A 14,018-nucleotide genomic window follows, 5' to 3' on the forward strand; every position below is an offset into this window, starting at 1 on the left:
AATTAGCTGTTTAGTTTCCCCCTCAGCTAATAAGCTAAAGCTAGCACTGAGCTGCTCAGCTACAAACTCTTGAGCTAAAACACACAACACTTGTTGCTTGAGCCGGGATGCACAATGAATGTAACACAGTGCGTTCTTTTCCTCTGCTGTTGGTGAAGCGAGCGCAGATACTGCTCATGTTGATGGAGACACCCTGCTGCAACATTCATTTATTACAGTGATCACACTTAGCTTTGCCATCGTTCTTCAGCACATGCAGCCTTTGAGCACATGTTGCAGTCCATCTCTAAACTATGTTCAGATTATTAAAGCTGCTCGCCAGCGCCCAAGTTCCTGACAGATTAGCAAGTGAAAAATACACATGTGTGCACAGAGAAGAGGAATCCAGATGTTGATTTTAGAACAAGAGTCTGAACATTAATCCAAGTGTCTGATTCCAGAATCTGAATCCATCTTCAATCCCCAACCCTATTCCTGACCTGATATTGTAGGATTCTTCAGCAGAAATGGAGGAAGAAGTTTCTCTGCTCAGCTCAAATGCTGAAACTGTACAGTGTGTCCCGCTTAATGTCACTGTAACTGAGCCAATACACTCCAACATTTACAGAGGAGATTCATTTCACACTCAATGATTTGCTCTTCATAGACATGACTGGAATACTCTACAAGCTGTATCTTCTGTCTGTCCTCACCCCATAACCCTCACAGAAAACTGAAGCTGATCACAAAAGAGCTTTCTAGTGTGTTTTTAAAGCATTCAGTGTAAAAGCACAAGGCCAGTGCTGCTCCACATACTTGAGTTTGTCCAGTGTGTAGTTTGGATCCTCCAGTTGTTCAGAGAGCAGCTTGACTCCTGAATCTCCTGGATGATTGTAGCTCAGATCCAGCTCTCTCAGGTGTGAGGGGTTTGAAGTCAGAGCTGAAGACAGAAAACCACAGCCTTTCTTTGTTACCATACAGCCAGACAATCTACAAAAACAGCAATAGTCCACATCACACAGTTGGACAATCACACATCTCTTTGTGTTGTGAAGATGCTGGCTGCTGTTTCTGCTCATGTCAACAGCAGTGATGAACACACACATCCTGATTAGCTCTCCTTATTGATCGAGCCCTCGCATCAGCTAACACACACACTCACACACTCAACAAGGACTCGACATCATCTGTAGAAGTGTACAGAGCAAAGACATTGTTCATAATACACCACATCAAGCTGTAAAGTCTGCTTTGAGGAGGAAGAAGACCCACTTGAGCTCAGAAGATCATCTTAAAGTCATGTATAAAACACAACAGGAAATGAGCTGATTTCATCATTTATATTGTGTTTCTGTTGTGGACTAAAACAAAATGAGCTCAGACAAACACAAACCCGCTCTCTTCATGTGTTCATCACCTGACCCACAGTCACATTCCCCTGTCAGTCAGACACGAGCCCTGATCAATAAGAGACTGAGCTGAAGGAAAATGAATGAATGATCTTCAATCTGCTTCAACACACACACATTTGTATAGATATGAATAAATCACAGCCCTGCAGATGTTTAGTTCCCCTTCGGGGGGAACTCCAGCACTATAAGTGGATTTGATGTTCTAAATCCACGTATGGGAGGTTCGGTTCAGAAGCTACTCGTCTGAAAGAGTATTGAACGGGCCAATTAAGAATGAATTGGCAGCACAAGCGTGCGCAGGTGTGCGGCATATGCAATCAACTGAGTATATAAGCACGCCTGGCGCCAGCAGCCGCTATCCTTTTCGCTTCAGAGCCTTTTCTGATCGAGCTTATGAGGGTTCCTCCTGCTGATCTACAGCCATTTCAAGAGAACGATTGCATCCCGGTCCAGAGCGAGTCCACGCAGCGGCAGACGGTCGAGCTGGGTATCTCCCTTGCCTGGCGTCCCTTTGGGTCCTGTCCTCCAAGAGCGGTGCGTACTGTTGCAAACTTCCTAAAAGAGCAACACAGTCGTGCAGCACGTCCTTTTCAGGATGGCGCTCCGACTGTGCGGGGGTTTCCTGGCTTCGGATGATGGACACGATCACTGCATTACATGTTTGGGGGTCCAGCATGTTAATGTGGTGCTCGGGGGCGGTTCATGTCGTCACTGCGATGCCATGACCGTTGCGCAGTTGAGATCGCGGTTAGCTTTCGTAAGAGAGCGAGCCACCCCAGTTGCCTCCTGCTCTGCAGCGGGCGCTCGGGCAGATCTGAGGGCCTCTCGCTCCTCCAAGCACTCCATCCAAGCTTCGGGTACTGGGAGTGATCCGTCTAATCAGATGGTAGCTCTCTTGCTCGCTGACACCGGAGATCAGATGTCCTCCGCGGCATCGGAGGGTGGGCTTTCATTGTCCGACGATGATCCGGACCCGCTCGCCCCCTCTGGGCAAGCGAGCGCCGTCAAAATGGATCCTGAAGCGGACATGTTGGCCGTGCTTTCTCGGGCTGCTTCGGCCGTCGGGTTGGAGATGGTTTATCCCCCAGCCCCGCGGCCGGACCGACTAGATGGGTGTTACGTAGAGGATCAGAAGGCGAAGCCTTCGAAGCCTCTCGTCCCCTACTTCCCGGAAGTGCACAGTAGGCTCACGCAGTCCTGGAGGGCACCTTTCTCTGCCCGCGCTGCGTCCGCCTCCGCCCTCACCACCCTGGATGGTGGAGCTGCCAGGGGGTATGAGGCGATCCCGCAGGTGGAGCGCACCATTGCGGTCAATCTTTGTCCGCGTGGTGCCCCCGCTTTGCGTGGTCCGCCCCGTCTCCCGTCCAAAGCCTGTAAGTTTTCTGCCTCCCTCGGAGCTAGAGCTTACAAGGCTGCGGGCCAGGCTGCTTCCGCCTTGCATGCGATGGCCAACTACCAGCGCTACCAAGCGCAGGCGCTGGCCGAGCTGCACGAGGGTGGGTCTAACCCAGGCTTGTTACACAAGCTGCGTACGGCGACCGACTATGCTCTCCGGACCACTAAGTCCGCCGCCTGCGCACTGGGGAGGACGATGTCCACACTTGTGGTCCAGGAACGCCACCTCTGGCTAAACCTGGCAGATATGCGCAATGTCGACAAAGTTCGCTTTCTTGACGCGCCCATATCCCAGGCTGGCCTGTTCGGCGACACCGTCGGTGAATTCACCCAGGAGTTCAAGGCGGTGAAGGAGCAGTCGGATGCGATGGGCAAAGTCATCTATCGGTGGGGCCGTAAGCCCGCTCCATCCCCGGCCGAGCCATCCACCTCCGCTGCTCCTCGCGGAGGCGCGTCAAGCACGCCGAAAGCCGGTAGCCCCTCCTGCCCAGGGCGCCGCTAAGTCTGGTAAACGGACCGGGAAGCGTCCCTGAGACAGGCCATCTGGAGAAGAGGAGACTTGCTCTTTCCCCGCTGGAGGACGGGGCCCAAATTCCAACAGTACTTTTCAGTGCCACCAAAGTTTCGATCAAAGAGCATTTTCTCCCTTCCCCGGATGTGACAGCTCAAGCCCCGCCAGTCTGGGACACGCTGCCTCTCAGCTCGCAGGGCTTGCATGCTCCGCCAGCAGCTCTCGGGCGCTGGGGGGACGGTCTCCCTTCTCCCAGCCCCCAAGCCCCCTCTCAGGAGTCAGGGTGCGGAGCCAGAGAAACGCTCTCCTCCAGCTCTTCTGTGGGACCCTCGTGCTCCCCGGATCAGCACACCCGCTCCTCGCTGCCTCTCCGCGGGTACGTCAACGATTGCTGCGATGACGTCATTAGCGAGGGCTCTGCCTGCCTGGTTAGCGCGGGCCAGCCCCTCGCGAAGGCTCATACGCACGATCAGACTCGGCTACGAACTACAGTTCTCCAAACGGCCTCCCAGGTTCACGGGCGTGTATTTCACCAGGGTCAATCCCCTGTCCGCCCCTGTCTTGCGAGAGGAGATTGCTGCCCTCCTGGCGAAGGGTGCAATCGAGCCGGTACCTCCAGCCGAGATGGAGAGCGGGTTTTACAGCTCGTACTTCATCGTACCCAAAAAGAGCGGTGGGTCACGGCTAATCCTAGATCTGCGCGTTTTGAATCGCTGCCTTCACAAGCTGTCGTTCAGAATGCTTACGCAGAGGCGCATCCTCCGATGCGTTCGTCCTCAGGATTGGTTTGCAGCCATAGACCTGATGGACGCGTATTTTCATGTCTCCATTCTTCCACGCCACCGTCAGTTTCTGCGATTTGCATTCGAAGGTCGAGCATGGCAGTACAAGGTCCTCCCCTTCGGGCTCTCTCTGTCTCCGCGGGTCTTCACCAAACTCGCGGAGGGTGCCCTAGCGCCTCTGCGGCTTGCGGGCATCCGCGTACTCAATTATCTCGACGACTGATTTTAGCCCACTCTCGGGAGCAATTGACTGCACACAGAGACGAGGTGCTCCGGTATCTCCGCCTACTGGGGTTGCAGGTCAACTGGGAAAAGAGCAAACTCGCCCCGGTGCAGAGGATCTCTTTTCTCGGGATGGAGCTGGACTCGGTCACCATGGTAGCGCACCTCTCCAGAGAGCGCGCTCGCCTGCTGCTGAACTGTCTGAGGGAGCTCGACAGCAAGTTAGTGGTCCCACTGAAATATTTTCAGAGGCTCCTGGGGCATATGGCTTCCGCTGCGGCTGTCACGCCGCTCAGATTGCTCCATATGAGACCACTTCAGCACTGGCTTCAAGATCGAGTTCCGAGACGCGCATGGCATGCGGGCACACACCGAGTCTCTGTTACTGCGCTGTGTCGCCGCACCCTCAGCCCCTGGAATGACCCCTCGTTCCTGCAGGCCGGTGTGCCTCTGGGACAGGCGTCCAGTCATGTTGTTGTTTCGACAGATGCTTCCAGCACAGGCTGGGGAGCCGTGTGTCGCGGGCATGCAGCTGCGGGCCTGTGGGTAGGTGCCCAGCTGCATTGGCACATCAATCGCCTAGAGCTGTTGGCAGTGTTCCTTGCTCTCAGCCGTTTTTCTCCGGCGCTGGAGCAGCAACACGTGCTGGTCAGGACGGACAGTACGACGGCGGCGGCGTATATCAACCGCATGGGGGGTATGCGCTCTCGCCGCATGTCTCAGCTCGCCCGCCGTCTGCTCCTCTGGAGTCACCCGCGGCTGAAGTCGCTGCGCGCCATTCACATCCCAGGTATGCTCAACCGTGCAGCCGATGTGCTCTCACGGCAGCAGATTCACTCTGGAGAATGGAGACTCCACCCCAAGTCTGTCCAGCTGATATGGGCGCGATTCGGGGAGGCCCAGATCGATCTGTTTGCTTCCCCGAGAACGCTCATTGCCAGTTGTTTTATTCCCTGACCGAGGGCTCTCTCGGCACGGATGCACTGGCCCACAGCTGGCCTCGGGGCATACGCAAGTATGCGTTTCCCCCAGTGAGCCTGAACGCGCAGTTAATGTGCAAGGTCAGGGAGGACGAGGAGCAGGTTTTGTTAGTTGCGCCCCTCTGGCCCCTCCGGACCTGGATATCAGAGCTCTCCCTCCTCGCGACAACCCTCCCTTGGCAGATCCCTTTGAGAGAAGACCTACTTTCTCAGGGACAAGGCACCGTCTGGCACCCTCGCCCCGATCTCTGGAACCTCCACGTGTGGTCCATAGACGCGAGGAAGACTTAGGTAACCTGCCGCCCGCGGTGGTTGATACCATCACTCAGGCTAGAGCCCCCTCTACGAGGCGCGCCTACGCACTGAAGTGGAGTCTATTCATTGAGTGGTGTGTCTCTCGCAGAGAAGACCCCCGATCTTGCCAGATCAGTGTTGTGCTCTCTTTCCTTCAAGAGAAGCTGGACAGTAGGCTGTCGCCCTCCACTCTCAAGGTTTACGTTGCTGCCATCTCCGCTCACCATGACGTGGTGGCTGGCGGCACCGTGGGAAAGCATAACCTCATCATCCGGTTCCTCAGAGGCGCTAGGCGAATTAATCCAACTCGCCCCCCTCTCACGCCCTCTTGGGATCTCGCCCTCGTTCTCACGAGCCTGCGTTTTGATCCCTTCGAGCCACTCGATACAGTATCTTTACGATTGTTGTCCCTGAAGACAGCTCTGCTGGTCGCGTTGGCCTCCATTAAGAGGGTCAGGGACCTGGAGGCATTTTCGGTCAGTGACTCGTGCCTGGAATTCGGGCCGGGATTTTCTCACGTTATCCTGAGACCCCGCCTGGGTTATGTGCCCAAAGTTCCTACCACTCCCTTTAGAGATCAGGTAGTAACCCTGCAAGCGCTGCCCCCGGAGGAGGCAGACCCAGCCCTGTCCTTACTTTGTCCAGTTCGCGCTCTGCGCATTTATGTGGACCGTACTCAGAACTTTAGATCTTCTGAGCAGCTCTTTGTCTGTTATGGCGGACGGCAGCAGGGAAGTGCCGTGTCTAAACAACGTTTATCCCACTGGATTGTGGAGGCCATTTCACGTTGTAGGTCTGCCCGCTGGTCAGCCCGCATTTTGGGTATAGGTGCCTGCTATGGCCGATCCCCGCTGGTGATCCCCATATGCTTTTCCGCCACGGTTAAGTTCCCCCCCCTGGGCGGACCCGTGCTTTCCCTATCTGCTAACCACCTTTTATGCACACTCCCCCTTTTCAGGGTTAGTCCATATGTAATTCCATTTGTTTCCCCCTATTGGGTGCGGATGGTCTCCGCAGCGTCCTCCCTACTGGGATGGCATGCTTCCCAACGTACTGTCGTGTATTCCTAGAATTATCTAGACGCTAGCGACTCCCAAAAAAGATACCTATTCCGTAAAACTTCTTTTGAAGTGGGATAAGTTAGGGCCAAGGGTACGTTGGAGGACCACGCCTCTCATGATCTGGGAAGTGGGATAAGTTAGGGCCAAGGGCACGTTGGAGGGCACACCTGCGCAGGCTTGCGCTGCCAATTCATTCTTAATTGGCCCGTTCAATACTCTTTCAGACGAGTAGCTTCTGAACCGAACCTCCCATACGTGGATTTAGAACATCAAATCCACTTATAGTGCTTCCGTTCCCCTCCTCGGGGAACGAAGGGTTACTTTAGTAACCTCGAACGTTTCTTCTTCTGCCAATCCACTAAAGGGGCTCCACATCTGAAAAGATATTATAATATAATTTATCAGGGTGAATAACATGAAATTAGGCATTTTAAATAAGATGGTGTTTGAGTGCCCCTTTGTGGTTGATAAATTGGTGTGACTGTGAAAGGTAAGCGCAGCTCGTCTCTCTCTCTTGCAAACTGATTAAAAAGGGATGATATAAACAATTTTATATAATTTTATCGATCAAAACAGATGTGTATGTTGTGTAAATAATACATTAGTTCCTGTGTTGATTTCCTAATGTTTATATTGGAACGATTGATATAATTTGTGTTTTGCTAGCTGAAACATTACATTGCTACTGCATTTTAGTGTTGTATACAATACCCCAACGAGAAAGTTTTTGTATTTTTTGTACTTTTAGAGAGAGAGCTGAATGTTAATCCTGCAATTTCCCACACTACATGTCTTTGTTTTACCTCAGGTATGTTGTTTATTAATTTTTATGTTATGTTTTTGAGTTTAAGAAAATGTTTACATGTAGATTCACAGAGATCGGTGTGACTGTGAAAGAGAGAGAGTTGAATGTTAATCCTGCAATTTCCTACACTACATATCTTTGTTTTATCTCAGACGGAGAAAATAAATCTGATTGAGTGCAATGGTGGATGGCTTCTTTCATTGAGTCCAAGATCTGAGTTAATATGGACGGGTGTGTTGCTGATGGGACACCCATTACATTCAACTGCTGTTAAAGCAGGTAAAGACACGTTTACACCTGTAATCTGAAAGCAGTGTTAGCGCTGCACTTTACCCAAGGTTATGAATCGCTGCTATAGAGTGGTGTTAGCATCGTATTTGTAATGTCAACACTGCATTGTGGTTAGGGATGCAATGATTAAGCAGTTTCACTATTAAACGTGCTTTAATTCATCACGGTTTATTAATTGTAAACACAGAATCTAGTTTCTTTAACCAGGTCAAAGCAAACAAGAAAAACTGTCATTTTGACTGTGGGTATATAAGGCAAATTCAGGCTAGTTCGTTATTTCCGATAGAGAGAGCTTTTGTGACTGCAGAAAAAGCAAACGGCTAAAGTTTGAGGAAGACACAATGAAAAGTCCACAGGTTTGCAAACCCACCTACAGTTACAAACAATGGCACCGATGAGAGCGATGATGAGGTGAATGTTGATCCGCCAGCCGAGAGAGTGTTCTCAGAGAGAGTGCTGAAAGACTCAGATTGTCTCAGCTGATTAATGGCCTGAATCTCGATGTTCAGCACAAATGTCTGCTAAATGTAAAATTGAACACTCTACACGTCATCGCCAAAGAACTTCGCCTTTACTAAGTTTAAACTGAAGCTGCGGCTTATAATGAAGAACTGTACAGTTTTGAGCCGATGGTCATCGTGAGAATCCTGCTAATATATTGGGTCGGTTGACTCGCCTGCTTTATTCCCAGACACAGGAAAATGTAAATCAGCGCATAACGAGACTGAGCATTTACAATGACACAAAACATTTAAAGAGAGACAGAAGTGAGACATTTCTTCCTTTCTTTTCTTTTCTTTTCTTATTTAGTTACTGATGACTGCTGTGTAGCTTTCAGCATTGAACTGATTGATTAATTATAATTGTTTTCTAGCAGAAATATTATTTATTAAATTGACATACATATAAGGTGATGCAGTGGCGCAGTGGGTAGCACGTTCACAGCAAGAAGGTCGCTGGTTCGATCCTCGGCTCAGTTGGCGTTTCTGTGTGGAGTTTGCATGTTCTCCCTGCGTTCGCATGGGTTTCCTCCAGGTACTTCGGTTTCCCCCACAGTCCAGAGACATGCGGTACAGGTGAATTGGGTAGGCTAAATTGTCCGTAGTGTGTGTGTATGTGTGGATGTCATCCCAGAGATGGGTTGCGGCTGGAAGGGCATCTGCTGCGTTAAAACTTGCTGGATAAGTTGGCGGTTCATTACGCTATGGCGACCCCAGAATTATAAAGGGACTAAGCCGACAAGAAAATGAATGACATACATATAAAAATAATAATCTGCAATGCTTCATTTGTGTTTGATGCTATTTTTTAAAAATAAAGTAACAGTGATAAACAGCAGTAAACAGACTTTTTATAGCAGATAACTCACATTCAAGCACATGCTTGACAATGCTTTCCATATACAGTATTATATTTTAGGGGGGAGGCTATAACAAGCTGTCTGTATAAACACACAGACACACAGCCCCACACTGTCTCTCATTCAAACACATACACAAACATAGACAGCACCAAACAAACAAACAAACACACAAACACGCGCACACTCTTAAGCCTTCGCAACAGGGAGAGCTCACGCTGAGCGGAGCAGAAAAATGAAAAAAAAAAAACGAAAAAAAAAGAAGCACTTTTCCGACGGTCACTTACTGAGAGCTCCTCTCAGCGCGAGCTCTCCCGGCTAAACACATATTGTGAGGGCTTTAAGCTGGAATTATACTCACGCCTGGCGCCGCATCGCGCACCTGCTCTAACTGCGCGCGCCCCTCGCGAAATGGCCGTGGCTTTTATACTCCCTGCGTTAGCCGTTGTGATATTCTTTAAACGACAGGGGGTGGTCAAAAGAAACCCACCTTAAAATCAGACGGATAAACAGAGAAGTAGAAACTTTCCAGAAGTACTTCATATCATAATAGCTTTTAATATTTTAAACTAATTATTTGTATTGTTTTTTATAAATTATTTTAATGATTAAAAACATGTTTTTAACCTTTAAGATTTTTTTAATCAAACTTGGATGCATCACCTGCCTTTTTCCATATCTGACAGTTTTACCTTTTAAAGTTTATTATAATATTAATCACAAGAAAACATGAGTCGCTCTACAAATATATTTTTATTATGGCAGGGATAAAAGCAAAAAATAAAAAGTACACTTAGTAAAAAAATACAGATTACAAAATACGATCCAATAACATGCGTTAGTGTAAAAGCTATGACTGGTGGAAAAACATATTCTGTAATTGTGTACCCCGGTCTCCACTTTTGCTAGGATTTCTTTTGGCATAAACAAACTTACTCCTCAGGTTTTTTTTCCAATTTTTTTTAACATAAACTTTCCTCCTTTCCCACGGCAGTTTTTATTTCTAGCAAATAATTATTGGTCATCACTTGCTTTTGTTCATATCTCGGACAGTTAACCTATTAAGTTAACCTATTACAATTTATTAAAATATTAATGACAACAGAACATGAGTTGCTCTACAAATAAATGTTTTATTATCGCAAAAATAAAAGCAAAAAAAGCACACTTACTTAAAAATACAGATTATTTTAGATTTAGCCCGCTCCACAATTCACACATTACTGTCTGGCTGGTTTCTGTCCTATTCTTATGCTAAAAAGGCAGTGGTCCAACATTCCTGACCATTATCAACAATAAAGCCCAGAGAAACAGGGCATCAGTATATCTATTCCTTTCCAGTTATCAAAAATAATTTTGTGACTTCATTATAGTTTGTAACTATTAAATAGTTTTTTAATACAAAATTAAACAAAATACATCAGTGCAAAACGTATGACTGGTGGAAAAACATATTCTATAATTGTGTAAATTTTGCCATGGCCTCTTTTGATTTTAATAAACTTATTTTTCAGGTTTTTCCAAACCTTTTAACAAAAACTTTCTCTTTTCCCATGGCTGTTGCAATTTCTAGCCAATAATTATTGATCATTTGATTATCTCTCTGATCACGAGTCATAAGATGTGTGTTCAGTCCTACTGTTTCAGTTAAATCTCTTCAAAGGTCAACAATCAGTTGCGGCGCCGCGCGCACTCTTCGCTCCAGTCTCAAAAAATGCCCTATGCACCGCCAGCCGAAATCATGCCGCGCGCACCCAAAGCGAACCTCCGCAAACTCCGCAATGACGTCACATTCGCCGCGCGCACTCAAGCGAACAAGCGGACGCGTCGAGTATAAACAAGGCTTTAAACGGAGCAGTGATCGTAATGTCGAGCAAAAAAAAAAGACAGCTGTGAAACATAACCAGCTTTGTCTTTTTGTAGGAAACACACTTTAGATCTTTTTAGGGCTTTTAAGGTTTTTTAGTTAATGCCGTCTATAACTGAATGTGTGTCAGGAAAATTGAAAACAAAACCAACTGAACAGCGCTCATTTCTGGTGCCCCCCTGGATGTACATAGCATATGCCTATGGTGCCTATGCCACGGGCTGGCCCTGAATTGCCTGAGTGTTGTAAATACTCGTTGTGGGATATTCTGTACGCTATTGTGTGGTTGGAACCCAACTGGCCTAATTCTTCTGTTAGAAAGAACTGCAGCTACTCCAGAATGAACATGTCCAATATCCTTTATTTCTTTATAAGGACATTCACTTTTGTGTGATTATATGGTGCGGTTTCTGTCAAAGAACAGGAATAAATTGTAAATATACATAAAAGGTATAAAGTGACAAATATACAAAGTTATAAACAATATTCAGTCACTCAAACAATCTTTACTGATACATATATGGAGTACGTGCAATATAACTCAAAAGAGCAGCGCAGCTGCTATAGGCACTAATTAGTGGTATCAGATTACACTTTGTGCATGCGCCTGTGTGACTATCACGTGCGCTCCGCATGATAGCTATTCATATGACAATATGAAACAAACTTAATATCGTCGTTGAAACTGTTAAAAGTAGTGAAAGTAAACGGACGTATGATAACAATTAAATAAATAATTAAACTATCGGGCACTGCCGCGATTGTACACTGGGTTTAGATTTTCTGAGGTAAATTAGACCATATTATACCAGACACATTATAAATACTTCTAAAATGATAAGAACGATAATTACTTACATTTTTATACACGCACAGTGATACCACACAACAAGTATATATTCTTTTTAGCAGTTTAAACAGAGAAGCGGAGTCTCCGTGCTGTCATACTTTGCAGGGTACGGCTGAACTGAATAAACGCGCATGCACCAAGCCTGTCTAGAGAAGTCTCTCTCGCTCATGCGCGATAGGGGGAATTTTGTACACTCACGCTCATTGAGATAAATGACGTCAGTACATAATAAACGGTTATGATTACTGAAACAATACAGAATTGTGTGCACCGAAGAAACAATTAATTTTGACACCACTATTAGTCCTGATTGAGGATGTTTTCAAATACAATAAATCTGTTAATAAACTATTTGCAGTGGAGCTCCTGCATTTATTCTGGCGCTCCTGCATTTATTCTGGCGCACCTGCATTTATTCTTGCGCTCCTGCATTTATTCTTGCGCTCCTGCATTTATTCTGGCGCTCCTGCATTTATTCTGGCGCTCCTGCATTTATTCTGGAGCTCCTGCATTTATTCTGGCGCTCCTGCATTTATTCTGGCGCACCTGCATTTATTCTTGCGCTCCTGCATTTATTCTGGCGCTCCTGCATTTATTCTTGCGCTCCTGCATTTATTCTGGCGCTCCTACATTTATTCTGGCGCTCCTGCATTTATTCTGGCGCTCCTGCATTTATTCTGGAGCTCCTAAATTTATTCTGGCGCTCCTGCATTTATTCTGGCGCTCCTGCATTTATTCTTGCGCTCCTGCATTTATTCTGGCACTCCTGCATTTATTCTGGCGCTCCTGCATTTATTCTGGCGCTCCTGCACTTAATCTCGCACTCCTGCATTTATTCTCGCACTCCTACATTTATTCTGGAGCTCTTACATTTATTCTGGCGCTCCTGCATTTATTCTGGCGCTCCTGCATTTATTCTCGCACTCCTACATTTATTCTGGAGCTCTTACATTTTTTATGGCACTCCTACATTTATTCTGGCGCTCCTGCATTTATTCTGGCACTCCTACATTTATTCTGGAGCTCCTAAATTTATTCTGGCACTCCTGCATTTATTCTGGCGCTCCTGCATTTATTCTGGCGCTCCTACATTTATTCTGGCGCTCCTGCATTTATTCTGGCGCTCCTGCATTTATTCTGGCGCTCCTGCATTTATTCTGGCGCTCCTACATTTATTCTGGAGCTCCTAAATTTATTCTGGTGCTCCTGCATTTATTCTGGCGCTCCTGCATTTATTCTCGCACTCCTACATTTATTCTGGCACTCCTACATTTATTCTGGCACTCCTGCATTTATTCTCGCACTCCTACATTTATTCTGGCACTCCTACATTTATTCTGGCACTCCTGCATTTATTCTTGCGCTCCTGCATTTATTCTGGCGCTCCTACATTTATTCTGGCGCTCCTGCATTTATTCTGGCGCTCCTGCATTTATTCTGGCGCTCCTACATTTATTCTGGAGCTCCTAAATTTATTCTGGTGCTCCTACATTTATTCTGGCGCTCCTGCATTTATTCTGGCGCTACTGCATTTAAGCCCTGCATTAGACAAATACCATTTTTGTTTATTCCTGTTTTTATTTACTTATTCATTGTTCTGTTGTTTATTTTCAGTGTAAAATTATTACTTGTTGTATTACTTGTTATTACCTATTTTAAGCACAAGGAGGGAAATGGACTAGTGTTTGTTTTATTGTTATTTTGTGTTGTATTAGTATTAGGGTACTGAGCAGCTGTAAATAACAATGTAAAATGTGTAGTTCTCATGTGATTTTCTAAACTAGTAGTGTTCTGAAATTAATGAATGCTTAATAATCATAATAACCATGAAACTGTGATTATTTCTCAGACTATAATCCTAAAAACCAAAATCTATGATCGTCACATCTCTTATTGTGCTACTGTAAGTGTGTTCAGTGTGTGACAGAGCAATGTGTGCTTGTTGCTGCTGGACACTTGGCAACAGAAACAGCCAACCAGAAGCTGATCAGCGAGGCTCATGACAGTAAGGGGAAGCGTGCATCATGTAAACAGCAGTTAGTGAGAGAAAATACATATTCAGAGATTGAAAGTGTGTGAACTGGAGTGATCAGGAGATGTTAGATGACATGATTTGCTCCTTGTGTGCTTTCATTTGTACTTTTGTCTTTGTCTTCTTGAAACTAATGACCTACCACAAAGACATTTAATATACCTGACAGCATGAGGA

At 46.7% G+C, this 14,018-nt stretch overlaps 2 protein-coding genes across 4 annotated transcripts in view; both read right to left on the reverse strand.

Annotated features, from left to right (window-relative positions):
• zgc:173607 overlaps positions 1–14,018 on the reverse strand; it is a 791,925-nt gene that overhangs the window by 713,331 nt on the left and 64,576 nt on the right. The gene's annotated exons all lie outside the window — the stretch shown is intronic.
• Positions 1–14,018, reverse strand: part of LOC108183940 (protein NLRC3-like) — a 35,988-nt gene that overhangs the window by 5,105 nt on the left and 16,865 nt on the right. Inside the window, exon 9 of one of the 3 annotated variants that reach the window (XR_012402178.1) lies at positions 796–919. The exons of 1 other annotated variant lie outside the window; for it this stretch is intronic. Coding sequence is in view for 1 of the 2 variants with exons in the window: in XM_017355765.4 (XP_017211254.2) it covers positions 796–969 (174 nt within the window). In the remaining variant the exon portion in view is untranslated. Of the gene's footprint in view, positions 1–795; positions 970–14,018 lie in introns of all 3 variants that reach the window. One more of the 3 variants, XM_017355765.4, reaches the window with a different exon arrangement.

Source organism: Danio rerio, chromosome 4 (genome assembly GCF_049306965.1).
Source record: "Danio rerio strain Tuebingen ecotype United States chromosome 4, GRCz12tu, whole genome shotgun sequence".
NCBI classification, from domain to species: Eukaryota; Metazoa; Chordata; class Actinopteri; order Cypriniformes; family Danionidae; genus Danio; species Danio rerio.